General features: G+C 51.2%; 15 protein-coding genes across 15 annotated transcripts; 4 read left to right on the top strand and 11 right to left on the bottom strand.

Annotated features, from left to right (window-relative positions):
- Positions 1 to 779: 779 nt before the first annotated feature.
- On the bottom strand, positions 780 to 1,514 carry M437DRAFT_43430 (uncharacterized protein; the record flags this gene model as incomplete). The annotated part of the gene is made up of 1 exon (XM_041020740.1): positions 780 to 1,514. One exon carries the CDS (start codon positions 1,512 to 1,514, stop codon positions 780 to 782), a length of 735 nt encoding a protein of 244 aa, XP_040882018.1.
- A 401-nt stretch (positions 1,515 to 1,915) lies between these two features.
- M437DRAFT_43557 (uncharacterized protein) lies at positions 1,916 to 2,734 on the bottom strand (the record flags this gene model as incomplete). Its single annotated transcript, XM_041020765.1, has 2 exons — positions 1,916 to 2,119; positions 2,213 to 2,734. The coding sequence occupies 2 exons, from the start codon at positions 2,732 to 2,734 to the stop codon at positions 1,916 to 1,918; spliced, it is 726 nt and encodes a 241-aa protein (XP_040882017.1).
- Positions 2,735 to 2,962: 228 nt separating this feature from the next.
- Positions 2,963 to 3,804, top strand: M437DRAFT_82978 (TGF-beta-inducible nuclear protein-like protein 1; the record flags this gene model as incomplete). Its single annotated transcript, XM_041027853.1, has 2 exons — positions 2,963 to 3,471; positions 3,528 to 3,804. The coding sequence occupies 2 exons, from the start codon at positions 2,963 to 2,965 to the stop codon at positions 3,802 to 3,804; spliced, it is 786 nt and encodes a 261-aa protein (XP_040882016.1).
- A 350-nt stretch (positions 3,805 to 4,154) lies between these two features.
- On the bottom strand, positions 4,155 to 5,786 carry M437DRAFT_82977 (CBF-domain-containing protein; the record flags this gene model as incomplete). The annotated part of the gene is made up of 1 exon (XM_041027852.1): positions 4,155 to 5,786. The coding sequence occupies one exon, from the start codon at positions 5,784 to 5,786 to the stop codon at positions 4,155 to 4,157; it is 1,632 nt and encodes a 543-aa protein (XP_040882015.1).
- Positions 5,787 to 6,048: 262 nt separating this feature from the next.
- On the top strand, positions 6,049 to 6,829 carry M437DRAFT_73891 (ATP synthase subunit 4 mitochondrial precursor; the record flags this gene model as incomplete). The annotated part of the gene is made up of 2 exons (XM_041026127.1): positions 6,049 to 6,528; positions 6,587 to 6,829. 2 exons carry the CDS (start codon positions 6,049 to 6,051, stop codon positions 6,827 to 6,829), a joined length of 723 nt encoding a protein of 240 aa, XP_040882014.1.
- A 533-nt stretch (positions 6,830 to 7,362) lies between these two features.
- M437DRAFT_43659 (uncharacterized protein) lies at positions 7,363 to 10,876 on the bottom strand (the record flags this gene model as incomplete). The annotated part of the gene is made up of 4 exons (XM_041020782.1): positions 7,363 to 7,652; positions 7,731 to 9,206; positions 9,255 to 10,626; positions 10,679 to 10,876. The coding sequence occupies 4 exons, from the start codon at positions 10,874 to 10,876 to the stop codon at positions 7,363 to 7,365; spliced, it is 3,336 nt and encodes a 1,111-aa protein (XP_040882013.1).
- Positions 10,877 to 11,630: 754 nt separating this feature from the next.
- Positions 11,631 to 12,908, top strand: M437DRAFT_44216 (uncharacterized protein; the record flags this gene model as incomplete). Its single annotated transcript, XM_041020873.1, has 1 exon — positions 11,631 to 12,908. One exon carries the CDS (start codon positions 11,631 to 11,633, stop codon positions 12,906 to 12,908), a length of 1,278 nt encoding a protein of 425 aa, XP_040882012.1.
- Positions 12,909 to 13,202: 294 nt separating this feature from the next.
- M437DRAFT_73888 (putative major facilitator superfamily transporter) lies at positions 13,203 to 14,912 on the bottom strand (the record flags this gene model as incomplete). The annotated part of the gene is made up of 2 exons (XM_041026126.1): positions 13,203 to 14,674; positions 14,732 to 14,912. The coding sequence occupies 2 exons, from the start codon at positions 14,910 to 14,912 to the stop codon at positions 13,203 to 13,205; spliced, it is 1,653 nt and encodes a 550-aa protein (XP_040882011.1).
- A 503-nt stretch (positions 14,913 to 15,415) lies between these two features.
- M437DRAFT_64592 (uncharacterized protein) lies at positions 15,416 to 16,318 on the bottom strand (the record flags this gene model as incomplete). Its single annotated transcript, XM_041024445.1, has 3 exons — positions 15,416 to 15,970; positions 16,022 to 16,151; positions 16,200 to 16,318. The coding sequence occupies 3 exons, from the start codon at positions 16,316 to 16,318 to the stop codon at positions 15,416 to 15,418; spliced, it is 804 nt and encodes a 267-aa protein (XP_040882010.1).
- A 717-nt stretch (positions 16,319 to 17,035) lies between these two features.
- On the bottom strand, positions 17,036 to 17,883 carry M437DRAFT_64591 (uncharacterized protein; the record flags this gene model as incomplete). The annotated part of the gene is made up of 3 exons (XM_041024444.1): positions 17,036 to 17,569; positions 17,647 to 17,776; positions 17,825 to 17,883. The coding sequence occupies 3 exons, from the start codon at positions 17,881 to 17,883 to the stop codon at positions 17,036 to 17,038; spliced, it is 723 nt and encodes a 240-aa protein (XP_040882009.1).
- Positions 17,884 to 18,394: 511 nt separating this feature from the next.
- On the bottom strand, positions 18,395 to 19,216 carry M437DRAFT_43711 (uncharacterized protein; the record flags this gene model as incomplete). The annotated part of the gene is made up of 3 exons (XM_041020791.1): positions 18,395 to 18,898; positions 18,946 to 19,081; positions 19,146 to 19,216. The coding sequence occupies 3 exons, from the start codon at positions 19,214 to 19,216 to the stop codon at positions 18,395 to 18,397; spliced, it is 711 nt and encodes a 236-aa protein (XP_040882008.1).
- A 1,162-nt stretch (positions 19,217 to 20,378) lies between these two features.
- Positions 20,379 to 21,362, bottom strand: M437DRAFT_64589 (uncharacterized protein; the record flags this gene model as incomplete). The annotated part of the gene is made up of 1 exon (XM_041024443.1): positions 20,379 to 21,362. The coding sequence occupies one exon, from the start codon at positions 21,360 to 21,362 to the stop codon at positions 20,379 to 20,381; it is 984 nt and encodes a 327-aa protein (XP_040882007.1).
- Positions 21,363 to 21,956: 594 nt separating this feature from the next.
- On the bottom strand, positions 21,957 to 22,607 carry M437DRAFT_64588 (uncharacterized protein; the record flags this gene model as incomplete). Its single annotated transcript, XM_041024442.1, has 1 exon — positions 21,957 to 22,607. One exon carries the CDS (start codon positions 22,605 to 22,607, stop codon positions 21,957 to 21,959), a length of 651 nt encoding a protein of 216 aa, XP_040882006.1.
- A 1,245-nt stretch (positions 22,608 to 23,852) lies between these two features.
- M437DRAFT_73884 (UBC-like protein) lies at positions 23,853 to 25,476 on the bottom strand (the record flags this gene model as incomplete). Its single annotated transcript, XM_041026125.1, has 5 exons — positions 23,853 to 24,764; positions 24,868 to 25,031; positions 25,085 to 25,309; positions 25,360 to 25,393; positions 25,441 to 25,476. 5 exons carry the CDS (start codon positions 25,474 to 25,476, stop codon positions 23,853 to 23,855), a joined length of 1,371 nt encoding a protein of 456 aa, XP_040882005.1.
- Positions 25,477 to 25,542: 66 nt separating this feature from the next.
- M437DRAFT_73883 (Sybindin-like protein) lies at positions 25,543 to 26,500 on the top strand (the record flags this gene model as incomplete). The annotated part of the gene is made up of 2 exons (XM_041026124.1): positions 25,543 to 25,619; positions 26,065 to 26,500. The coding sequence occupies 2 exons, from the start codon at positions 25,543 to 25,545 to the stop codon at positions 26,498 to 26,500; spliced, it is 513 nt and encodes a 170-aa protein (XP_040882004.1).
- Positions 26,501 to 26,574: the final 74 nt, after the last annotated feature.

Raw genomic sequence — 26,574 nt, 5'->3', positions numbered from 1 at the left:
CCTGCCCAAGAGTCGTTCTGGTTCTCCCTTGGTCTGCCGATTTGGCGTCTGGCCAGATCCGCGGCACGATGGGCAGCAGGCCATTGCTACCCCGGTCTGCATGAATCGAGGCATGAAGCAAGTCTAGCCTACCTGCGGTAAAACGGGTCTTGCACCGCTGTCACTGGATTTGAGAATACGAGCAAATACTATAACAGTTGGGCAAACATTGATCCTTCGCCTATCCAAATCCATATGGTCTGGGGTTGGCGCGAGAGTGAAGAGTAGAGAACTGGCATCATTGATCGAACCCGATGGTCGGCAGTCTGGTCGGCATGACTTTCGCTGCCCTGTGCTTTCCGTGGCCGTGCCCTACACCTTGACCTCTGCTTCCGAGGTTCCCCTATAACACGAGCAACTAAATGCGATGATACAATACCGATCAACCTAGCCCTGCCATCAAATTGTCATGTAGAAACCGATCGGATTCCCCTGGATGTTTCATGACCAACTGTGTCTAGTCACTTTTTCCTGCTACGAACAATGACTCCCTCCTCGTTCACCTTCACTGGAGCCAACCATCTGAAGGATACACAGACATCTGACGTGCGATTCAGAGGCACGCATCGTTCATGAGCTCTGAAGACTTCTCTAGCACACTGCACAATCTCTCGCAACGGCTTGTCGTGTGTGATTAGTCTGTGACTCCAGAGTGTGGTGGCCACAGCAGGAGTAAACGCGCCACGATCGCCATGCAAATCTTGTTCGAGTTGTCGACAGTCACAGTCAATCCAGACCTCTCAAGATAACAAGGATGGTGGCATATCGGAAAGCTTCATTTCTGCCCAACTGCCCACAACGTCGGAGTCATGCGGGTCGTGGCCTTCTCGAAGAAAGTGTATGTCGACGATCATGCGATGTTTTGGTTGCTTGATGATGTTCTCATCCCACTCTTGCTTAAGCGGGAGTACGATATCCTTGGTGATATGTATAGGGCATGTCAGACAGTGAGCGAATGGGATGCAGCAAGTGTCACTGTCATTGAGCTCATCTGCAGGCTTGAAAGGAAGAGGCGCGAGATGTAGTTGAGCCGCCGAGGACAGTTGCACTGCATGACGAAGTGTACGGGAGGTTTCCAGGCATCTCATGAGTTCTGTACGATTGAGATTGCTAAGGATGGCATCTCCCAGCTCGCTGATACTGAAGATGCGGTCGAATGTCGTGTTTGCAGGTCGATCCCAAGTATGAGGAGGGTCCCAGTAATTTGCCAGTAACTCCAGAAAAGTTGTGCTCTGAGCTAGAGGTTGTCTTGCAGGCCTGGTTTGGTTCCCTACGAACTCAGGATGGTAGCGATTGTGCTGTATCTTACAGGACTGGATTCTTGTGGCACGATCCTGGCTTTCCTTTCTTAGATTCCATGTCGTCACGACCGTCTTGTTCGCTGCTGTTTCGAATTGGAGGTTCACAGGAGGATGGCCGAACGATACAAGGCCCGAGTGATTCTCCAGGTCAGAGACCGATTGGATGTTGGCCATTTTTGGAATCTGCAGGAGGATGGAGAAGCGACAATCTAGGGAGTGGAGCAACTGCTGGCTCGTCGGAAGAGTTGCAACAATTGCTACAACGGACAAGAGCTTAAAAGCTCGACAGTCAGTGTTGTGTGAAAGTCAGCTTGTCAAACACACGAAGGCTGCCTACATATGAGACAGTTGGTGACGAGACATAAGCACACCCAGCAATCAGGAGAGACATGTTGCGCTAGCGGAAGTAGGATAGACAAGGCTCTGTGAGATTTTAATGACAAGAATGAAATATATTTTGTACAATGATCTTGGTATACAAGGCTGGACGCCTACACCCAACCAGTCTTCCCTTCCATGTGTCAGCCCAGCTTGAAGTGTCATGGCTCATAACCGGGTAGCTTCACGAAGTAGATTTAAGCATCAACACCGCTCTCGATCTCGTCCAAGCCCTTTATCCTCAGTTCCTTGATCTTGAGCACAGTAAAGCGGTGCTTGCTCTTGACCGTCTCGACCCTCCTTTGTCTACGCTTTGTCTTCTCCTTAATACGCATGGGTTCAGCCTCGGTGCCCATGACAGTGGCTCTGCATACAAATAGTCTGTCGTCGATGTAGACGTGCTTGCCCTTTGCCAAGTGTGGCACAAAGTGGCCTCCATCAGGCATTCTTCTGCTTTCGGTGGCCAAGACGCTACCAGGTGTGGGATCGACGACCGAGATAGTAGATGCAGTGGGTGAACGAGAGTTGGCAGGTTGTGCGCCGGCCTTTAAAGTCAGGTCTCGCGAACCAAGTGACGAGGCGTGGGTCAAGCGCAGAATGTCGCCGGGCTGAACGCCATGCATGAGGAATGGCACACGCAGAGTGTCACCCTCAGTCAGGAGGTAAGGTCGATCATAGATGTGTGCGGTAATGTAATGGGGACCCTGAGCGCGGAGTACGGGCAATAATTCACGGACAGAATCGCTCAAGGCCGGAGGCGATTGAGAGGGTGTGGGTAGTTTAGGTGCGGATGCTGGGGCATGGTTGGCCGAAGGAGGAGCAGTTGCGGTGGCTGTGGACTTGGGAGGAGAGTCGACTTTTGCGGCGGAGGAGTTGAGAAGAACTTCTGGAGTGTTTGATGCGTCGGTCGTGTGCGAAACGCTGCTCAATTGTGCGGTAAAGGGAAGCAGGAAGGTCGGTGGCAGAAGACGCGAGTCCAGGCAGCACGCCCGTTTGGCAGCGCGAGAGAGAAACATGTTGTGTATTTGGCTACCAGTTCGAGACTCGGTCGCTGATTGAATCGACGCTCAGAAGATTATCGAGCCTGCCTTGAGAAATGCCAAGCCCCGAGAAATCCAGACGCAGGCAAGCAGGGACTTTGCCTCTCGCTCCTTCCCCGCAAGAAGCCCGTCTTTTTTCTGGCCGTGGTTCTCAATTCTTTACACCAACCCACGCCAAATTACCACACATAATCAACCGCCGCCATGCCTCAGAATGAGTATATGGAACGCTTTGCCAAGCAACATGGCAAGCGTCTCGACCACGATGAGCGCAAGCGCAAGAGACAGGCCAGAGAGGGCCACGCTGGCTCTGAGAAGGCTCAGAACTACCGCGGTCTGCGCGCAAAGCTGTACCAGGAGAAGCGCCGCAAGGAGAAGATCCAGATGAAGAAGCAGATCAGAGCCCACGAGGAGCGCAATGTAAAGTCAAGCGAAGCCGCAGAGCCCTCCAACACCCCTCTGCCCGCCTACCTGCTCGACCGCAGCAACGAGCAGAACGCAAAGGCTCTCTCCTCAGCCATCAAGAACAAGAGAGCCGAGAAGGCCGCCAAGTTCAGCGTACCCCTGCCCAAGGTCAGAGGTATCGCCGAGGAGGAGATGTTCAAGGTTGTCAAGACCGGAAAGAAGACTGCAAAGAAGAGCTGGAAGAGAATGATCACCAAGCCTACTTTTGTCGGTCCCGACTTTACTCGTCGTCCTGTCAAATACGAGAGGTTTGTTTCTGCCATCTTCAATTACTTTGACACATTCGTACTCACACAATCCTCAGATTCATCCGTCCCATGGGTCTCCGTTACAAGAAGGCAAACGTCACTCACCCCGAACTCGGTGTCACTGTCCAGCTCCCCATCATCTCCGTCAAGAAGAACCCCCAGAACCCCATGTACACTCAGCTCGGTGTCTTGACCAAGGGTACAATCATCGAGGTCAACGTTTCGGAACTTGGTCTTGTTACCGCTGGTGGAAAGGTCGTCTGGGGTCGTTGGGCCCAGGTTACCAACAACCCCGAGAACGATGGCTGCTTGAACGCTGTTTTGCTCGTTTAAGTGCAGGTCTTGTTCTCAGATGAACCTTTTTCGTTTCTTTGTGCATGGCGCCGGTGTTGGCGGAGTTCTATCAACCTGATTGGGGAGGTAGGGAGGAAATCTATTTGTGTTTCTAATCATTTCAAAAGAGCTGAGGAGGGCCGGAAAATGCGATACGGATATCTCGCAGAGGACTAGAGAATACCCTGGGACCATGAGAAAAGATGGGAGAAACATGCGAAATAGAATAGCATCGCATTGGAGCAAACAATGAAAATATTCATAAGCATTCAGATTCGAATCTCGCAAGATGTATCAAGGACCACCACCCAACGCCTTGCCTGATGCCAAAAAGTCACAGATAACATAATTTACAGTGCCTGGACGGCAGTCTGTAACAGACCACCAAGATCGTTCAATCCACCCTCCTCAGCCGTGATGATCCTCTTCGGAATTTCAAATTCGACCACTGGCGTCTTTTTCATCTCCTTGCCCAGCTCAGCATCGATCAAACCTTGGTAGTTGTGGTCCAAGAAATCTTCCATGTTGTAGTTCTTCTTTGTGAACTGCTCCTGAATGATTCTCGCCAGTGTTGCGACGTTGGGATGGTAGTGCGAGGCCAAAGTCTCAAGTTCCCAGAGCGATGAGTCAATGGCACCGGTCTCCATGGGGTCCATTTCGTCCATGGAGAAACAGTCGTCCATGCCTTCTGCCTCGAGCTTCTTCAGTTGTGATGCACCACGAACTTCGCGGTGGATCATGAATGTGCAAGTACGATGACGCAGCAACATGTTGTAAACCCAGGGCACTACTACGACGATGGCGGCAGGAGGTGCGTGCAGCGCTAGCCTTGACAATCTCTTGATGAAACTGGCGACCAGGGCTGATGGCAAATGGGTAGAGCTCATGAAGGTGTCGAGGAGGCGGAAGAAGCGACTGCGGTGTTTCGAGTGCAGTAGCGTGTCGTCGAGCAGAGAGTAGAGTTTCGTGTAGAAGGCAGGGTAATCGAGGTTCTTCTCAGCGATGAGGTAGAAGAGACCAGATAGCGCGAGCAGAGAAGTGGCACCACCAGCGTTGTAGCTGTCTGTCAAGAAATCCATGAGCGACTCGGGCTTAGTGAACCAGGGTACAATGCGGGTGGTCAGGTGGTGAAGAATGGATTTGCGCTCATCCTTAGTCAGAGCAGAGCGGAAGATAGCAAGCCACGCCTCTTGTGCTGTCTTGCGATGTGACGACAAGGACAGAAGAGCGTGCTTGCGACCTTCGGGAGTTTGTCCGTACCAATCCTCGAGTTGGGAGTCTGAGTCGGGAGCGTTCTCAATCAGGAGAAGCAGCGAGAGAGCGTTCGAGACCAGAGTTTGGCGGTCGTAGCCCTCGGGCGAGCGAGCCAGAATGTTTGCGACAGCGTAGAAGGTGAAGTAACGGACGTCGTCGTGCTCCTCGACAAACTTCTCGATGAATTCCTCGCGTGCACCAGAGGCATCTGGCGATGCCACAAGGCCCAAAATCAAATCCGCAAAGATACCAGTTCTCCAAGCCTGCTCAGCACGGCGACCATCCTGCGATGTCTCTTCCTTGACCAGGCGCATGAACAGGGTCAGGGCAGTGCTTTGGAGCTCCTCGCTCGCCAGCAGACGACCTAGCTGTCGGCCGTATTCCTTGTACTGTGTCTTGAGCCAGTCGACCTGTCCAATCTCTTCCTCGTCCATGGTCTTCTGCTTGACCATTCTCTCTGCAGCCATCAAGCGGCAGAAGGTACGGCAGAGAGCGACGGCAGCCGTGATTTTTTGAGTTGCATCTTTTGACTTGAGAAACTTGAGCAGACTGGTAATATTTGGGTAGTTTGACGGCGACTCGAGGACTTGTTGTTCCAGCAGGAGCATCTGGGCTTGCGGGTCGTCGTCGCCATCGTTGGTGGTAGCCTTTACTTTCTTGGACTTTGTAGGTTTTGCGACGGCGGTGGCATCGGTGCGCTTGCGTTTCTTCTCGACAAGTCCAGGCATCTCGAGATATTCAGTTGAATTGGAACTCCCTTTCGTGATCTCTGAAAAGTCGTCAATACGAAAAGTGGTCGTTCCTGCCTGTATAAAATAAATTCTTTGGCAGTTGCCCAATCGGGAAGATTCAGGGCTCGTCGCCGGAAATCGCCGCGGTCAGAGCTTGACAACGACCGACGACTGAGCGCGCTGCGGCAGGGCTGCCAAAGAGACCAGTGAATTGCTATCCGTACACCTCTCCGCTCTCTCCACATCCACATTCAACACAATGGCCTCTCGTGTTGCTCGCTCCGTCATGGGCGCCGCCCGCGCCCGTCCCACCGCCGCCGTCTCCTCCCTGCACAAGGCCGCCGTGCCCGCCGTCCAGGCCCGCCTGCAGAGCAACCAGCCCTCGCCCGAGCAGAAGGCCAAGAGCATCCTCGACTCCCTGCCCGGCAGCAACCTCTTGAGCAAGACCGCCATCCTCTCCGCCGGTGCCGGTGTCTCAATTGCCGCCATCAGCAACGAGCTTTACGTCGTCAACGAGGAGTCCATCGTCATGCTGTGTCTGCTTTCCGTCTACACCGGTATCGCCGTCTACGGAGGTCCCGCCTACAAGGAGTGGGCCGAGAACCAGACCAACAAGATCAAGAACATCCTCAACGCTGCCCGCAAGGACCACACCGATGCCGTCCAGAAGCGCATTGCCAGCGTCCAGGACCTCGGTGGTGTCGTTGACATTACCAAGTCGCTCTTTGCCGTTTCCAAGGTACTATCCACTCATGTTGCGAAACATCGATGTCACATATACTGACATGTTCAATCAGGAAACCGCTCAGCTCGAGGCCCAGGCTTACGAGCTCGAGCAAAAGGTCAACCTCGCCCACGAGGCCAAGTCCGTCCTCGACTCTTGGGTCCGCTACGAGGGTGCCGTCAAGGCCCGCCAGCAGAAGGAGCTCGCCGACTCCATCATCGCCAAGATTGACAAGGAGCTCGAGAACCCCAAGACCCTTAAGCAGATCCTCGACCAGGCTGTTGCTGACGTCGACCGCATCGTCTCCAAGGCTTAAATTTAGTCCATCGAACTCATTAGTTTGAGGTTGAGGGTTCTGTAAGCTGAGTTGACGAGGATGCAGGGCGATTTGGAGAAGTGGAACGAGGAATAAAAGACAAAAAGCACATGAGACTCTTTCGTTTTTGCGGAGTCTCGACCTGTGTAAATAGATCTATCTGTGCTATAGCGGAAACACCATTTTCTTTTTCTTCTTCCCGCCTCTTCTACTGTAATGCCAAGTTGCGTTCATCACGTCCATGAAATGTTCGAGAAGTCATCCGTACGACCGGATGAATCTGCCGAGCCATAGTCTTTGTGACGCGCATGATTTACATCAAAATGCACAAAGAGAACCTGCAAGTGAACAGCTCGAGGAAAATGATAGTAGAATGAATAACGAAAGAAGACTATATACACACTCTGGGCCGCAAGACCTATTAAGCTCTTCCACCAATGGTGTAGACACAAACAAACCCCCCTGAATTCAAGACATGCCACCCATACATTTCAATCCTTCCGCAATGCCCACGTATCGGATTTTCAGTGCTCCTAGAAACCAAAGGGGTTCTGTGGAGTCGCCTTCGACAGGTTGGCCCTACCTGTTGGCTGTGGCGTAAGTCTGGCAGCGGGCTGGACGCCAAAGCGAACTGGTGGAGCAGGACCGGTCTTTTGAGGCACAAGAGGCTGCAGGCCGGTAGGCTGAGCTGGCATGGGAGGCATAGGAGGTGGTGCTTGCTGTCCATAACTGCCAAAGCCGTTCTGTTGCTGAGCGTAACTCTGACCGAATTGGCTCTGAGGTGTGAAGCCTGTACGCTGGGGTTGAAGGGCTGGTGGAAGTCCTGTCTGCTGGGGCTGCAGGGGTTGGGGCATTCCGAACCCTGTTTGTTGGGGTTGCATGGTGTAAGATTGTGCCATACCAGTAGGCTGGGACTGGAAAATGGGACGAGGGGTAGGGTCGGCGAAAGGTGATCCCGTGGCCTGACCGTTGAGGAATGGCTGTTGCTGGCCATAGCCCGTGGCCTGTGGCATCTGATACTGTGCTTGGAAGCCTCCCTGCTGAGGGTGCTGCATGTAACCTGTTGCTTGAGGCATGAGACCTTGATAGCCAGGTTGCTGAGGGAATCCAGTCATTTGCTGTTGCTGGAATTGTTGCTGTTGTTGCAAACTCTGGAGGCTTTGACCAGGAGGTGCCTGGTAACCAGTCATTTGAGGTTGCAGAGCTGGCGGAGCAAAGCCTTGTTGAGGCAGGCCAGGAGCGGAAGCTGCACGTTGCGGCGGTGGTGCAATCATCGAATTGCCAGTCTGCATCTGTGCTGGAGCTGCAGGGCGCTGTCTCATGCCTGTCACTTGTGACTGCAATGGAGCTGGAGCAGCAAGTTTGTCGAAGAACGAAGGATCGGCACCGGTTCTTGCGGGCTGTTGTGGGGGCGCAGGAGGTGCCTGAGGAGCGGGTTGAGGTGCGGGCGTTGGTTGCAGTGCGGGAGAAAGTAAAGATAGATCCGACATGTTCTGAGTGAGCTTTGGAGGCTCGGGAGCGGGAGGTGCTGGCGGAGGTGAAGGAGCCTTTGCGGGCGTGGCAGCAGCGACTGGTGCTTCAACAGCTGGTACAGTCTTCGACGGCTTGACGTCCCACGCATCGTCATCGAATCCAGCAGAGGCAACCGCTCTAGCAGGAGCAGAAGCAAGGGGGGTCTCAACCTTGGGTGTTTCATCTTTCTGCTTGAATGCATCGGCGTCAACGACATCGTTTGTCTGGATGGCGGGAGCGGGCCTTCCCTTGCGTGTGTTGTTTCGCAAAGCGCCGCCAGGTCCAGAGAAGAGACCACCTTCACCATTGGTCGCACCATCAGCATCATCTTCACCAAAGCTCACATTCTTCTTCTGCCCAGTGCGACCAAATTTGTTGTCCAGATACTTCATCACACGGAGGATGTCGCCTTCTTTGAGACCGAGTGTGCGCAGCAGCTGGGTGTCGACATCAGGTAAAATTTCTTCGCCCATTTGATCGCGACTGAAGGCGGCAGCATAACGCTCGCAGATTTGTGGGTTCACACCAGCCCCGAGGAAGAAATCGAACCAGTCGTACTCGGGCTTCTGTTCGATGACAGCACCTGCTGTACCAGATTGCTGTAGTCGATCCGGTCGCTCCTTTCTCTTTTCAGTGCTTCTGCGTTTAATCTCCGAGAGCGGCTTGTCCTCGTCGAGGGAGACACCAGTCGCTCTTTCCACGTATTCGAGGTCTTCGATAGCCATCTTGCTAACGGGAACAGCAATCTTGACACCGTTCTGTTTGTGAAGATGGATTTTGCCGTCCTTCAAGCCGATAAATTCAGCCTCGACTTTGAAAGAACCAGATCTATCTGTCCAGGTGCGCACTCTTGCAGCGTTTGGCTCTGAATGTCGTTAGATTAATGCATGATGTGCCAAATTGCAAAACTTACTCGGTTTGTCGCTCTTGTCGCTCTTGCTGTGCCTACTCTTACGGTGGTCCTCTTTGGCCAAACTGCTGTGACGCTCGGGTCTGCTTCCATCATCTGAGTCGCGTACTGTCGAAGATCTAGCTGCTTCCCTCGTAAGGCGCTGTTCTTCGAGTCTGTTCTGCTCGACGGTGGAACGAGCGGAGTTAATGCCAGTGTAGGCTGACGATGGCTCGGGAAGAGTTCCAGTAACCTCGACATAGCTGCTAGGAACAACTCCTTCCTTTCCGTTCTTCAGGCGTTTGACCATCCACCACTCCTCGCTCTTGGTGTCATCCAAGATGACAACCTCGTCACCAATGACCACAGTGACTTCATCGTCTCCTTGCGCCATGAAATCATATAACATTGTACCCTTCTTTTTTCCGCCGGCACCCGTGCCAGAGCTGGCAGCCCAAACCTCGCGAAGTCCCTCAGCTTTCGAGGCACCAGCTAATTCGCTCAGAATACCAATAATTTCCTGGGCAGTGTCTTTTGCGCCAGCATGGAGATCAACACTCTTACTAGGGCGGACCAAGTCCAGGAAAACATGTTTGCCCTCAATCGAGTAGTTTGAAAGTCGATCGGCTGACCACTCTTGAGATGGACCATCTCGCGCCTTAGCAGGAGAGAGCGAAACCAGACCCTTGGCAAGGTTGATACCCAGAGTGATGGGCATCTTCTTGTTCTTTCCCATGTGCGAAACCACCTCTGATATATTATAGAGTCGGAAACCACCAGGCGACCTTAGAGCAGCCTCCTCGTCCTCAATAGCCATCGCTCTGTTGTAAGGAAGTGAAGTGCTGACGCCTTGTGGCTCGCGCTCAACTGGAGAGTAGATGGGTGAAGAAACAGGTTCGCGCGAAACGTTGGAGACTGGCCGTGGAGGCATACTAGGAGCCGGTTCATCTTCAGATTCGTCGGGAGTGTACTGAGGTCGGGAAGGTAAAGGTGGCGAAGCGAGACCGCGATCCACAGGTGCTTGATATGAGCGTGCCTGGTTTTGCGATTGGCCAGTCTTTTGTGCAATGATACCTGCGAGGGCAGCAGCCGGGTTCTGTACTGGACTCTCGGGCGGAGACTCGTTCCACTCGGCCTCCTCAGGCTCGGGCGAGGCGATTTGTGGGCGTGCGGGCATAGCAGGTGCAGCGGGAGCGACAGATGAAGCGGCACCAGCTGAAGCCTTTTCGATATAGATGGCTGGAGCAAATCCGTACTCGCCGTTCAAGCCAACAAGTGTCCAGTCGTCGTCCGACGTGTCGTAGACATCCAAACGGGCTTCTTCAGGAAATGAGATCTCCTCGTCAGTCTGCTTGGTGTAGTCATACAAGGCTTTTGCTTGGTAGAGAGGTTGCGCCTGAAGAGAAGTCAGCACAGACTAGCCAGAGGGGATTGGCAACGCGACAGACTTGTTCAATGTAGTTGTTTGGGATCAAGCCTTCTGGCTCATCTTCGTCGTCAGACATGGCCTTCTTCTTTGCTTTCCACCAGTCATCATCGGAATTGTTGTCCAAAACAAAAAGCAAGTCTCCCTCGCTCAGAGCCAATTCGCCCTCACTCTGGGGGACATAGTCGTAGATGGCTCGGTATACTCCGAGAAATGCCATGATGAACGGTAGGCCGTAATGCTAGAAGAATGGAGAGACGTGTTCACGACGAACGGCAGGAGCGTGTGAGGCGCAACGACTTGACGGCGTGTCAAGAAGTGATTAAGGGAGGCCGGCAAGATCGAGACGCCGAACAACAAGAAAGCGACGCGAATGCGTGAGTGGATGGCGCGTCCGAGAAGATCGAAGATGTCTTGCAGACAGTCGACGTTCAGACTGGGATGCCGTTCTGGCGTAGGAAACAGAGATGAACTGTAGTATCCAACGTCCAGCCAAATGCCATATGACGCTGTTGCTCCCGCGGCCGCTCAACCGACTTGGTAGCCAACGTCAAAGCTTTCTTATGCAACAAAGCTCTATTTTTGATTTATGCATACTGCAACCATTGCGTAGGCTTGACAACAGAGGTTTCGAATTTTATGGAAGTGCTCAACGGGCTCTTCGATTCGATTTGTCTATGAACTCAGCTGCTTCTCAGAGGTCTATGATTAGCTGTGACCAGAGCATTCGAAATAAAATGAATCTGCAGGTGCTCGATAAGGAACTCTGGACGTTTGGTTACCGGCTCCATACGCCAGCCGTCCATAGCCGGCAACCTATGCCAACTGAGTCGCTTGGCTCCCCTCGTTCCTTCCAAGAATCCTTGACGTGAATCTTAACCTGTGCCACACTGCATGCTTAGAACCACATGTGATAATTCTCCGAACGCTGTCCTCCCTGACATGTACCCATCTCCTTCCAATGTGAGCTTGCCATGTCGACATACCGCCATCCCGAGCTGGTATTGCCAGATACCCAACCGAGGCTTACACCTCGCAACCAACTCCTTGCCGAGAACATGCTGAAGACGACAAGATTACATGTGAGGCGCCGTATTCAATTATCAGTGCAACAAGCAAACAAGAAGTCCATATCGTATTGGCTTGATCAGAAACAACAGCACTCGACGCCTGGGAATCCTGCCTGCGATCGACTCTTTGCCGTACAAGAACTCGCTGATGCCATATTCGCCCTTCTTGATGATTTCCATGACATTGCATGTTGCTTGGCCGTCAATCGCACTATTCGACATGCCGTGCAGCAATCGGTCGCATCCGCGAGGATGTCCCTGCCCTTCGAGGAGTGCGAAGACCCACATCTGCTCTACATGGAGAAACAGCTCGACCTTGCTACCGCAACACCGCATTGGCAAAGACACTCTCAAAGGTTCTTCATGAACTCTGGTAATATTGTCTTCCCGAAAAATGCTCCAATGCCAATGCTGGTTTCGATCTACGATGTCGTCAATACTATTGGCGAACTTCGAAGAGGTCGTGTTGCCGTCGATATGTGGTTCTCGGCCACTGGACATAGTCCCAAGGATTTTGCGCTTGATGGCAGTTGGCTGAATTTGTCGTTACCTTTGCCGGATACTGTTGTTTGGATGGTCAGCATAACTTGCGATTGTCACAGGACTGTTTCGTTTCTCAATCGTCTGGACTACAGCGGAGAAGTAGATCCACGCACTTACAAAGATGGCACGCCGCTCGTCTTCCCATACAAGCTTGTCACTGAGTACGGTGACCACCTAAGGCAAATCGCTATGTATGCAAAGAAGGCGTATCGGATGCATCGCCACTGTCGGAATGATTCTGGTGACATTCCATCTGGACTGTCTTCTATCACCTTTGAGGCACTCAAACGTAAGCAGTCTGGCTTTGACTTGATAGATCCGTCGACATATTCAACTCGCCCCTCACCAAAGTTTCGAGCGAGGTTACCAAATTTGTGGAGTTCCCAAGAAATTCCACGCGAGAAGACCAGGAGAGAAATACTCGATGCTATAATGATAGAGCTTACAGCCCTTCCGTCAAGCCTCAGCTGGGATAAAGTGATGGGAAGTATATCGTCTGACGACGAACTTCTCGGGGTTGTCGTTCGAAGATCAGAACACATTCCATCCGAGGAGTTCGTATATACTCTGAAGAAACTTGGTCGGCTCTCGGCTTGGGATAAGTTGATGGGTCGTACTGAGGTGAAGCTAGGCTACTAATCATAATAAAGAATACAGCTATTGCAACGTGTCGATTGATTTACCACTGAAAGAACTCGAGATCCCTTGTACCAAGTCCTAACAAATCGAAGCTCATTTGCAGTTCCACAACCAAGCGAGACCCTGTATAGTCGCAGTGGAGATTTTCTTGAGATGTGAATTGGCCGTTGGGAAATGTGGCACGAAATCATGAACGTTTCTCGCGAAAGTGTGTTGGTTTGTGATATGTTGATTAGACGAGGAGACTGCGTCAAGATGGTACGACATTGCTTCAAGGTTTCTCCATCTCTACATCTATTGCGTGACTTCCTCCTCACCCTCCTGACTCTTGGGCTCATCTTCGACACCCTTCCAACCGGTCGCCGCTTGCACGAGCACCATGATGAGTCCAAGGCCAGCAGCGGCCAAGAACAGCCCTCTCAAGGCATCTTCGTAACCAGCAACAGCCTTGGCTTTCTTCGCTCCCTTCAACATACTGACCATAGCTGGGCTGCCCAAAAGCCGGCGAATAAGGTCAGCATCGCTGTCGTCAAACTTGTCTTCCAACGACTTTCTCAACAGGCGGGTAAACAATCCACCACCAATGGCTGAGCCGAAAGATCCAGCGAAGCCTCTAAAGGTGGCAATGAGTGAGGTAGCAATGTAATGCGTCGAAGCTGGTGTCAGATGCAGAAGATGAGCAAGTGTGTAGTTCATCGCCGCGCCAACGGTGAGACCATTCAAGAACAGCAGCAGAATGTACAGAGCCGAAGACGCTGCAGCAGTTGAAAGCATGGCGATGCCCACAAGAGTGATAGGGAACAAGAGGTATACCGTCACACAGGCAATGTAGAAACTACCCGGACGCCGAATGTGGAAGACACCAACAAGAATGCCTCCAAGTGCAAAACCGCCGTTCGTAGCGATCAGTATGCTGCCTGCAGCGGCAGGAGCCCAGCCACGTACTGCGAGAGTGTAGGTAGGTGTAAAGAAAAGGACACTCCAGCGAGCCATCATGAAGCCAACCGTACCCAAGCAAGTAAATGCCATGCCTCGAGACTTGAGCAGTGTGACCGGAATGATAGGATCGCCAGCCAGATACAATTCGTTGAGGACGAACGTCGCAAGAGCGATGACACTAAAGACAATAGGCAAGACAGGAATGCGGCGAGGGTTCGACAGTGCTGCGAGAAGCAGAACGATACCCACAGTCAAGGTAAGAGCACCAAGATAGTCCAATGCTCCTAGCTTCTTCCAGCTGCTCTCTTTACTGTTGCCTCTAGCAGCAGAGAATTGAGTCGGGATTGCCAAGTAGAGCGCTGTACCAGCGACAATAGCAAGCGGCGTTTGCATCCAGAAAAGCGCTCTCCAACCAACTTTGTTCACTAATGCACCTGCCACAGTCGCTCCAACCGCAACACCAACAGTAAATCCAGAGTTCAAGAGCCCAATTACAGCTCCACGCTTGGTGGGACCACTGAGCTCGAGCACAACAATGATGGAAACTGTAAAGACTCCAGCAGCCCCGATACCGGTAATGATACGTCCAATGATAAAGCTGGCGAAGGTTTGCGCGAAACTAGTAAACAGGGCACCTAATCCAAGGATGATAGCACTGCCGCTGATACAGTTTCTCGGGCTGAAGAGTTGACTGAGCTTTCCAGTCAATGGCGATGTAGACGATACAGCGATAAGATATGCTGATGTGAACCAGCTTGTTTTCTCAAAAGCATCAAGATCGGCTGCAATAGTAGATTGTGTTGTGGTAAGAAGCGAGATATTTGTAGCTGAGGCGTGTCAATGCTCTTCTCGATCTGAATTCAAGCATAAATTGTGATACATACCTTGTAAAAAGATCAATGATCCCAATGCGACGACACATATCGCCGCTCTTACTACGGAGATACGGCCCGAGTCATCCTCGACCTCGCTTTCGGGGAGGTACTCATTGCCTGCATCTACGGTACTTGGTTGTGGACCGAGTAGCGGCGCCCGCTCGTCCGCTGGTTTGGTGGTAGCACTCATTCAGAATTATGGCTCTTGGGACTCTGTTTGGTAAACAATCGATGCGAGAGTCTGGCGAATGTCGATGACGCAAGGAAACGTAGGAATTCAGCCGTAGAAATAATTCTTAGAGCACCTCGAGATGCGTGAAAAATCTGAATACAAATCGATGTTTGTGTCGTATGCTTTCCCTATCTTGATACAAAAGGGACTTGCATCAAGTTCTTGAGAAGCAGGTACGTGGATGGATATGGCAACAAGTTGATTTGTCAGATCAGGAAGGAGACCAGACGGACACGGCGGACTCTTCGGGCCGAGAGTGCCGATACGGATCTGTTTGACCTCACCTCCTTCGTTCCTGCCTCGACAACATTGTAAATTCGCAAAACTTCATTGAGTAAGCTATATTCGAATTGTCTCTGATGATATATCTCAAACAGAGCAACGTCCTGCAATGAAGTACCATGTCCTCTTGACTGTTGCAATCTCAATCCTCTAGGGCAACATATACAGCAAGCAGTTGTTCAAACACCTCCACCTTGGATGAGACAGATGTGCGCTGCCAACTCCGGTATATCCCTGATCCAATTCCTGAACTTTCCATTGGTATGTTTGAGTTGTCCATCAACATCGACATATAGAGCATCTGTAGCGAAGCACTTTCGCGCATTCATATCGGCAAGCACTTTTGCCAGTACGAGCTGCAGGCCTTGAATCTCGAAAAGCTCGTCATCAGGATTGGCGTAGACGTATCTCAGTGTTGCCTCAAAGTTGTCATTCATACAGTCGTGTGTCGTCAAACTCTCACGAAACGCGTTGGCGATACCCTCGAACAGCGTCATTATATACTTCTTCAATTCTTCAACGAAGTATTTGTCGGCAATCGTCCACATTCGCGCCAGGAAGAAGAGATCGCAGGCCTTTGGAGTTGTCTTGATCTTGTTGATGTCGGAGAATTCGAGGTGATAGAAAAAGTGTATCATTTCTCGAACCATTTCGGGGTCATCGCCTTCGTTCGGGTCGTGATTTTTCTTTTGATACGGGTTGGGATGTAGTATGAGCTGTCCGGATTTGCCTTCCTGGACCGAGTCAACTAAACTGTAAAACAATGGGCAGCTATAGCGGCCTACCTTGAACGATTCGTTGTCGGCAACTCGAGCGAGCGCGTCAGAGTAGTTTCGGAGCAATAGTTTATGCACCTTGAGTCTGTACGCTCCGCAAACTATCTCGAAGTCTGCATTGGTGCGATCGTGCCAAAGCCTATGTTTCTTTAGTCTCCGAGCCCACGCGCCGACGCGACCAACTTACGTTGACAGTAAATTCGTTGACGTTTTGAGCTTCAAATTTGTCGATAGCTCGGTCTGCATCTCGCTGATGTTGTTCTTACGGTTTGTCGGGTTAGGAGCGTAGGCGTGGTAGAGTGTCATGGCAGAAGACAAGTGAATGTTGAACAAATCAACGAGGATGGACGGGTGAAAGGCTTAAATGGATTGGCCTGCTGAACCCAGGGAAGCACCTGCGCAGAGAGAAGAGGAAGGAGCCAAGCGAATCGGAAGTTCAGAGCATATTGAACAACCCTCATAACGTGTGATACACTCACAGTAAAAACAAAACTGCTCCTACTCGTGCTGGCCTTTGTAAGTATAGCTTGGGAGAAGTATTCGCAGTTGATAGATGAGGTTAGTTAAGCGACTTTCCAAGTGAAAATGTGGTATTCGTATCGCGTCTTGTCTGAGCATTTTATTCGTCTGAACCAAGAGCCTGACTTTGCAGGTATTCCATCTCTCGACGCTTTCCTCTTGTTGTTGATCCTCTTCCGTCCAAGCCTCAGACATAGAATGACCGCGCCAGATCAAGACATGCTTGAGCAAGCTTGGAACCCAAGAATTACTTTGACAAGTTACACATCGATCCTTCTTAATAAGTCCATGGGTAATCATGATTCATCAATACGTAATGGTAGGCAAGGTAACATTACACCTGTATCTAAGGGCTAATGCGGAGTGCGTAGTTGCAACTATCTTCGAAAAGGAGGTAAATACTCATCCGAATTTTCTCCTGTCGAAGACCATCTCCTTCCCATATCTGAGCCTGGGATCAGCCAGCCACCCATGAGGCCATCCACGGGAAACACTGCCCTTATTTCAATCGAACAGACCAAAGAGGCCACCTATGGAACTAGATGAACGACGGGAATTGCAGGAGTTGGGCAATTTAGAGACCTCTTTCAGAACACTAAGGGTCAGCTCAGGGATCTCTGAGAACAGCTCGTCGTGCATCCTAGACCTCATGACCTCTCCCAACTCATATGCCAAAGCCTTTGCCACGATGGTCTTCAAGCCTATCTCGCTAGCTGGCTCCACAGTCTTCTTGTAGATGATCAGGCAAGCCTCCACGAGCTCTGGATGGAACACGTTGCTTGTCAGACTGTTACGAAAATCGCATATGACTGTTGCTTTCAAGCCTTCAATGAAGTACTTCTCGGCTAGCACGTATACCCTAGCGAGATAGACAAGAGACAGCTCGATCCGGGCGCCCTTGCGAGGTCTAGCTGAGATCACTCTGGCTTTGGAGGACAGCTCAAGATGATAGAAGTAATGAATCATCTCTTCGACGATCTCGGGGTCGTCTCCATCACCCAGATTGTCAAGGTTGCCTTCGTAGGAATTGGCCTTGAGCTGAAGCACTCCAGCAATAGCTTCCTACGCAGGAGTTAGGTCACTCGTATAGTAGATCCTGATGATGTGGGACGTACCTTGAAGGAGCGATTGTCGCAGGTTTTAGCGAGCACTTCAGAGTGAGCGCGAAGGATCGTCTTGTGTACTTTTGTTTTCTGGTCTGCGCAGTGGATCTCGAAGTCGGCATTTTCGCGGTCATCCCACAATCTGGTGCCATTCAGTAATGAGTCAAAACAGTCGTGACTGGGCACTTACTGCTGGAGAACTGATTTTCCGAAATGAGCTTTGAAGAGGTTGATGCTCCACGTTGACATGTCATGAGCTGTGCTGTTGGGTCTAGCTTCGTCCCATAAATGAGAGGCGCAGCGTGAGATAGGCGATGGTGGAGATGCCATAGCTCTAAATCGAAGGCAGCAAATTTTTGGGTGATGTCAAGTTCGAAAGGAAGAATTGAAGCAGAGGCAAAAGCACCGAAGTTTGTCTAGGACGAGCTCCAAGGCAGACGATTGAAAGAGATGTAGTGAAAGTGAGAGCGGGAGCGGGAGCAGTGAGATATTTGGAGAAGTCAGGAGGCAAGCGGATCGTGGAAAGATGTACAGAGGTCGGAAAACAAGGTTTAGGCGGAGGAAGTTGATGGAGAAGGTAATCTAAAGACTAGTGATGAAGCACCAATGCCGAACTGACCCAGGCCCCGACATCGACTCACTTTCTCGAAGAAACCTGCAACTAAGTTTATCCTCCAAAGGGATCCCCACTGCGCACCGAGTTCAACATCCGTCTCATGAATATTTCTCTCAATACATGGTGCAGCTTCAGAATGAAGCGCTAGTTGGTGACAGACTCGCTGACCATGTCTTCACTGTTCAGACCACCAAAGATGCAGTCACGCAGCATCTCACACATCTCCTTCGACTGAAGCAAGAAGGCGATGTGTGCCTTCAAGTACTCGATGAGGTACAGCTTCAGCTGCCAAACATGACCAGGGAAGTCTGGCTGGTCGAAGACCCAGCGGCAAAGCTTGGCAAAATCGTTCAAGAAGGGACCACTGACCTGCTGTTTGTTGCCGTTGAATTGAGGAAGACAGTCGCCCATGATGGCGGTCAAGGCCTTCACCACGTCAGGAGCGCGGAACTGGGTAGCGGTGCGGTGGACTTTGGCGAGGAAGCAGAGACGCTCGTATGCAGGCAACTGCGTGACGCGTTGAGAGATGCTGAACTTGTAGAAGAAGTGGATGACTTCTTCGATGTACTTGGGATCGTAGCGGTCAATGCGACCTGCATCGCTGTCATCGTGGCAGCGCTCGAGCTCGATCATGGTGAGATAAGTGCCCTGTGCTTGTCAGCGCTTTCTTCGTATTGTATCAGTGCGTTACTTACCTTGGGCTGAGGAGCAGAGAAGAGCTCTGCAAAGTACTCGCTGTTTGCAGCCAGGACTGAACGATGAACTTTCCAAGCGCATCCGTTGCACTTGATGCGGAAGTCGACGTCGCCTTGCTCGCGATTTTCCCACATCCTGACAACAAAATCAGTCGGTTGTGTCGAGTGTTTGTGTGTGGACTTCGTTGGTCGGTACTCACTTTTTGAGTAAAGCCAGGCTTGAGGCTTGCTTGTATTCTCTGCCCAGGGCGAGAGTGGTGGTGGACAACATATAGGTCTGTCCGTGACTGAGAGGCCTAGGAGACCACTCGAACCCGTAAGGTAGAGAGGCGTGGAGTGGCGCAGGACTGCTGGGAGTGTTGGGAGTGTTGCTGGAAGAGCGTAGGAGCTGGGCAGTGTCGTCGGACGTTTGGCTCGAAGAAGGCCTGCCGGCGATCTTGTCGCTGAGTCGATTTAGCAGTTTCATGGTTGTCGCACCGATGGCTGTTTGCGAGTAAACGAAGGTGTATTGACGTTGACGGGAACGACACAGAGAGCTCGACGAAGGACGACGCCTGAGTACTGATGCAACATCGCTCCCGCGAGTAACTCTGCTCGAGTGACTGAAGAAAGATCTCACTATGTTTCTGACCATCCTTCCCTCACTTCGTTGTTATCTGTCGTTTCAGCTGACTTACGAGTGATCCCAGAAGAAACTACCTACCTTACCGTACGTATACATGCGATGTCTCTTTGAATATATTCATACTGTACATCGTTGTCTCTGGACTCCAGACTTAATTGAAAGTCTTCAATAGGGATGCTCTACCTCAACGATTGGTCTAATCAAATGGATATGACTATTCTTAACAAAGGGGCAGTGGAGAAAAGATCGAAGAAATAAAAACTTAGTATGCTTGCCTTACTATGAGCCTACTGTTTGATAAGAGAGATTTGGTAATCTAGTAGCCATATTGCTGTCGACAGATAATTGAGAATCCGGTGACTATGTCAAAAGGGGAAGAAGTGAAAGTAAAGAGCAAGCTGAAGTGACGATTCTCAGCGGTTAAACTTCGGATGAAATGGTGAGCTCGCGGAAGCTGGTAGGTATCAAACGTTGTCTGTTTGTATGCAAGTGACTGTCCTTCTTAAGACTATCCTCCCTGTACTATGCGTACTAGGATTTGTACCATCAGAGCGTGGTCAAAGCAATTATCATTGGTGTACAAAGCTGATGTACCAAGCTACACATGATACAAGTATAGTCGATCGTCTCATTGTCCCTTTGCTCATTTCGCAAGCAGATCCCGGTCTTTCCTACAGTCTTCCCTGTTTTCCCTCGGTACAGCTTGTCGCGAGTCGGTCTTTGGAATAGGTGAGTTCTTTCTGGGTATCAGGAGCTTCGTGGTGGCCGACCGAGGTTGGTTCGTGGTTGTGCCAGTCCTTCTTGCCTTTCAATCTTCTTCGTTGTCTGATTGCTCATCTCCTGTATCTGGAAGACAAGTCTCTTCTCCACTTGAGGCTTCTTGAAGTCTGGGATTGGCCACGTCTGCTGAAGCTTCGACACTCAGGTGATAGTCGTAGAGCCACACAGGCTCCAGTATCTCCAGCTCTTGGAGATTTGTAGCCAGACCAGGAGAGTCATCCTCCGTGGCTTCAGTCATGGCATTTCTCAGCCTCATCATCTCGGGATCGTATTCTTTGAGAAGCTTCAACCATGCCGAATACTGTGTCACCCTGTACTTTTCCTCTGGTGCTCTCTCGACGACCCATCTACAGAAGGATGGGTTTGCGAAGCATTTCGGGCTCCAGGCATTCAAACGGACTTCTGCATACCAGTCGTACGCCGCTCTTTGAAGCTTAGGGCATCTTATCGCGAGACCCAGGTCGAAGAGTGTTGCCGCAGCGGATAGCTGGCCCCTGTCAGGGAAAAGCTTGGAGAGTTCTCTGAATCTCTCACCGACATCCCACTTCTGATCAATGGAGTAGGTCGCCATGGTAGGTTGCTTGCCATTGCGGAGAAAGAGCCAAGCTGTGTGTAGAGTTGCTTCGGTGAACCTATCTGTGTTTAGGCAAGCGGTCGGCGTTTTTGCCTCCTGAGCCCTCCAAACGTCTTCATCTTCGGTGTCGAGCTCGCCGTTGCTGTTCACGAGCAGGTGCAAGGTGTGAGATTCGTCGAGGTCTTTCTGCTCGAACATGGCAGAGTATCTCCCGACCTTGAAGCAACCGACCTTCTCACCATGCTGGCGCTTTTTGGGGCCTTCTCTCGGTGTTGATGGACTTGCGCTATCGGCGCGCTTGCGCTTGCGAGTCGGATTCATGAACCTGACATCAGGCATAGTGGCACCCTTGTCGGTCCTGTTGGTGGCAAGAACTTCGTTGCGAGCATCCTTTTCTTCTTCTCGCATCAGTCGTGATGGCTTTTGGTCACCCCTCATGCTGACAGACAACGCCTTGGATATGTCCGTGCTGTTTATCAACTTCTGATCGAGTGAAGAATGTCGGTTGGAGCAGAAGAGTCGTTGCACTTTCAACAGGAAACGGCACAAGGTCAGGAAAGAAATACAGTCGCAGACAGCGTTCACAGAGCTCGTGGGCCACTGCTGACCAGCACATGATTGTTGCGTCACGCGTCTCTCTAGCCGGGTTATGACATGAGCAGGCACAACTTCTCAGAACATTGCTGACAGCACATCTGGACGAACAGCAGGCCTTTCAGTAGGCAATGACCGTGTTCATGTCGCTGAGCCCCTGAAAAGACTCTCGTATTGGCTGTCTACATCGAAGAACCGATGAGCAAGCAAAAGTATAGTCTAGGCATGTATGATGCATCTGAATCTCACCGTTCGACACTCTGGGGTATATGCTGCTGTCAAGCATAAACTTGAAAGGGCGACAGCATCGAAGCTCGAAGCTCGAAGAGCATATTCACAAACAACCTACCTGGTGGAAATGATAAGGACTGATTGACACACACACACAATGCAGCAAGCATATAATAATCAACGAAGAGGAGAAAAGATTCAACAAAGCTACCATTTCTGCAAAGCGATAACCTTCTTCCAGATCGCGTTTCGATCATCCGTCACAGTGGTGCCTACGCATTCAGTCAGATATGTTTCCCAACCTTCTTCTTTCGAAGTCGCAAGTCCCTGACTGATCTCTTCGTTGCACTGCGTGGCCAGAAACCACGCCGCCGACGCGAAACTCCAGCGATTGCCGTTCACGAGCGCCAGAACTTCGACAGAACCTTCTTTTTCCGCCTCTTGCACCTGCTGCATCGATATGCCCGAATCGGTCATGTTTGCGGCTAGCCACTCGGCGTACTTGAGGTTGAAGGCTGGACTTTGCATGTTGCGAGTGCCTTGGCCTGGCACACCTGGAAAGTGGTTGATGTTGTACTTGAAAGAGCCAGACTCGTAGAGCATGAGCGAGAGCAGAGCGGCCTGTGTGCCAAAGGCATGTATTCCAAAAGAGTGGAAGGCCACGTTGATCCAGGGTGCTGCGTCGTCGGCATTTGCGCATTCTGAAGGATAAGGTGCTCTAGTGCAAGACGCGCTAATCGGTGCGATGGCTGTGATGTCTGCACTCGTGAGAGGCCTCATGTTACAGGGAGGAACAGGTGTGGCCGTGCAGGCAGGCAGTGCCAGTGAGAAGATAACGAACAATGCTTTGAGTCTCATGATGGTGAGTTTGAGTGATTTGATCTGGAGCTGAAGATCGTGAGAAAACGAGCGAAACACAAGGAAGGATATCTGAACTTGTAAGGACAAGATGATGGCGACAACAAAGAGCCAGGAAGATCATTAGAACATACAAGATCCTATCAGTGCGACATGTCGACTCTGAGAACAATCATCCAGCAAACCTCTCGACCGTGACTCTGTACTGTCCCACCTAACGACGGGGCCTTGGGGCAGCCAGCAGAGACACGGACGCTCTTAAACCGAGCCACAACGTTGTTTCATCTTCCCATCCAAGCGCGCATCACGCCGTAACCTCGCGCGCAAGGAGAAACCTGCCTAGCTCTTGGTGCAACGTTCAACTACGCGCCTGGTATCTTGCCCGCTCTCCATCACGACACAGCAATTCGAGACGTCGACGCACGCAGGTTGCGACCAAGCAAACTGTTGTCCACCGTGGTCAATAGCGAGACATGGACAATCATGCATGTCGCTCATCACCATCCTTCGTCAAGTCCGTGCACTTTCACCTAGTACGACTACCAGCAAGGAAGAACCGGTACGACATGTTTGATGGACTGCAGGTGGTCTCAGAACCAAATCTTTCCGCAATGAAGGCTGTCAAGACAGAAACCTTTTGTGCAATATCGTACCCAGCAAGGGGTATAGTCAAAGCTGAGACAGGGTTGTCCCTACGACAGGGATAATGAGACATGAAGATCTGCTGTGGATGCGAACTATGCTCCTTGGTAACCCTGCCTACATATGAGCTGCATATTCGAGCCGAGTTAGGTTGGTGTTCATGTAGAAAGCTAAACGTACGCTTCCGTTGGGTTAACTTGGCTGTTTTTGTTGTTGAAGCGCGAATTCACCAGGGGTTTATCGATGTCATGTACGAGCCCTCTTCACGACTACGATTACAAGAGCATACCGACACTCTTTTGGAACACGCTTCGTGGATGTGCATCAAGTCTGCAGAAAAGAATCCAAGTGATATCAAATCTCATATACGAGTATCGATCACTGGCCCAACTTGTCTCTTGCTTCTAGTAATTGGTTCGAAGGAAGATGAATGGCATTGTGTACAGCTTCCTGCATGATATCACGTACCGCCCACTTTTGCTGGAAAGAAAGACATGTTGGACAGAGATTTGAGAAAAACCTTTTACCTAGAACTTCTTTTGCCCAAAACGCCATCGCTAAGAGAAAGGGGTATATCAGTCGCCACGATCGTTTAACTCTCGCCTAGAGCTCATCGCAATCAATCACGCTTCTGCGCAGCTTGCGCCTGTAAGTTTTCTTACAATTGTCATCGCCCCAGAGCAGAACCGATGCGTCAGGGTTGACCAATGCACGCGGGTCATACGATGGTGTTTCGTCAACGATTGTAGCCATGATGCTCTCAATGTGGTTTTGCACATCATACAGCTTGTTCGGAAAATAGCAAAGTGCTTTGGTTGTAGGGCTGATACGATGGTGGAAGAGGGGTGTAAGGACCGTAACTCGTGGCTGTTCTTCTGGGAAGTCGAAGGGGAAGTGTAGGCGAACATTGACGATTGCGCCCGAAAGGTCAGTATCGTAGGGACCGAAGAAAGTGAGAGTCCAGACGAACGGATTGCCGTCAACGAGACCGAGTTCGAGAGAGGGGCCGTCGCTTGCAGCGTAGTAAGAGCGCAGCGAATCAAATTGATGTTGGAGGTTCATGGCTGTGCCGTGCTGATCGGTGAGTAACTGCTTGCCGTTCTTCGTCCAAGTGTTCTTTTCAGCTTCAAGAGCCTGCCAGACGCGCTCAAAGCGTGTTCTGAGGGAAGTATAGGCGTATTTGCCACGCATCTCATTACTGCTGTACTCGAACGGTGCATGCTCGAACTGCTTGCCATCCTTGACTTTTGTTGAGGCGCTGTCGATTGACTTGATGTAAGCATCGTAGTACCAGAGGAAGCGACGCTTGAAGAGGTCCGTGAAAGGGCTGAACTCGAGATCCGTGCCGTCCTCTTTCCCATCAGTTGAAGAGTGATGCTCTTTGACACCATCGTCATCGGAGTCGGCAGGTGCAGTATTCAGGGCTACGACAGTCGTTGTGTGATCATCGTCATCGATTTGGAGCAGCTGCTCGAGGCGCTGGAGCACCGTGATTCTGAGAGTCTCATGGTGTATCTGCCCAGTGACGATCAGCACTGTAATTGCTCGACAGGACACGATTCTCGGCCAACACGAGATGTTTGAGCAGTCGAGATGTGGATAAGCATATGAGACAAACCTTTTGCGCATACTCTCCAGCCTCCTTGTCAGAGATTTTGGTGGTCTCGAAGCCGGGCTCGTTTTCGTAAGGATTACAAGACATCAAAGACTGTATACTGATGAGCACGCTCTCCAGCCCTTGGGCGATACTCCATTGTTCGCCTCGTTCACCGCGCCATGTGCCTTGATTTGGTCAGTCTTGGAAGGAGGTTGGCAATGACGACGACAAGATATACCGAGAATACTGAGACAAACTTTCCCGCAAGCGTAGATGTTGGGGTTGAACCGACAACGACCTGAATTAGTTGTCAAGCATCTCACGGTTGGCGGTTGTGAAGGATAGGCGGGGCCAACTTTGACTTTGAACTCGAAGAGGCCAAACTCGTAGGGGGTTTCGGGAGGGCCGATGATTAGGCAGCGCAGATTACTGACATCTTGGTCAAGGTGAGCGACGGCAAGTGCTATTGCAATCAGTTGAGATAATTCGAATGAAAAGTGAAGGCAGGCGTACAAAGATCTGAGCCAGTTTGGAGTTCTTTGATCTCCTAGAAAACTGTCAGAAGTGAGGAATAAGCGACATTTGTATACTTGCTCTCAAGATGCGGATGGTAGATGTGTTGTTGACCATTTTGAGCAAGGTCAGTAGCGTGAAGGCTAGGTAGAGGTTGGTCGTGCTAACAAAAAGGCATGTCAAATGGCAAGGTTGAAGGGCCAAGAGAGACGTCGAATGCAAACTAGCAGTTGTAATGCTGCAGAGGAGAGAGAGAGAGTGTGTGTGTGTGTTGGTTGGTAGGGATGGGATGATTACTACTGCAAGCTAAAGATTCAAGACGCAGGCGGGGCAGGTACGGCGCTTGCTCAGCCAGACACGAGTGTGAGTGAGATTGAGGTTGAGAGTGAGACTGAGAGCGAGACGTCCACGTCTCTTGCATATGTCCACATTAGCAGGCTGGATTTCTTTGTGTCAAGATTGCGACAAGAGAAGAGAGTCAATGTCGGATGGGATGATTCGTGCTTTGAGATGGGCTGGCGCAGGCGTCCGTTGGTCGTCAACCGACGGGCTCCACACCGCCCTCGGTCTCCACGATTGTCGTAGACAGCGTCGAGAGAGCTTGAGCTTGAACCGCTGGTGATGATAGACAGTCGCGCGCATTCACCATGTTCGTACAGAAGAATATCGCGACCTGATTGAATATCGCTGACTTAGTCACCGCAGGGTCGTCTTTGCTCTGCTCGTCATCAACAAGGCTGGTGGACTCATTTACAATCGCACCTTTGCACCTGGTCTGCAGCAACTCAACTCGAACGACTATCTCATCCTGGCCGGCACCTTTCACGGCATCCATGCCATCTCACGCTCTCTATCCCCCGTCGCTCCCCCGTCCGCACCGCCAGGCAATCGCGCAAACCAAGCCACCGGCATTCAGTCGCTCGAGTCGTCGCATTTCCGTCTGACCTGCTTCCAAACTCCCACCGGCACAAAGTTCCTGCTCTTCACCAGCCCCGAGCAACCCAACACAGATCAGATCGCTCGCAGATGCTATGACATCTATGCCGACTTTGTCATGGCCAACCCCTTTTACAGTCTCGAGATGCCTATCCGCGTCGACAAGTTCGACAGAGCTCTGGCTGCCTATCTCATCCGCCCTTGACCACCTGTCACGAGCCATTTGACCCCCCTGACCGCCTGATTCTCGACCTGCGCACCAACTCCTTGTCTCTCGTC

This window comes from Aureobasidium melanogenum, assembly GCF_000721775.1.
Source record: "Aureobasidium melanogenum CBS 110374 unplaced genomic scaffold scaffold_5, whole genome shotgun sequence".
NCBI lineage: Eukaryota > Fungi > Ascomycota > Dothideomycetes > Dothideales > Saccotheciaceae > Aureobasidium > Aureobasidium melanogenum.
This window is presented reverse-complemented; position numbering and strand designations above follow the sequence as displayed.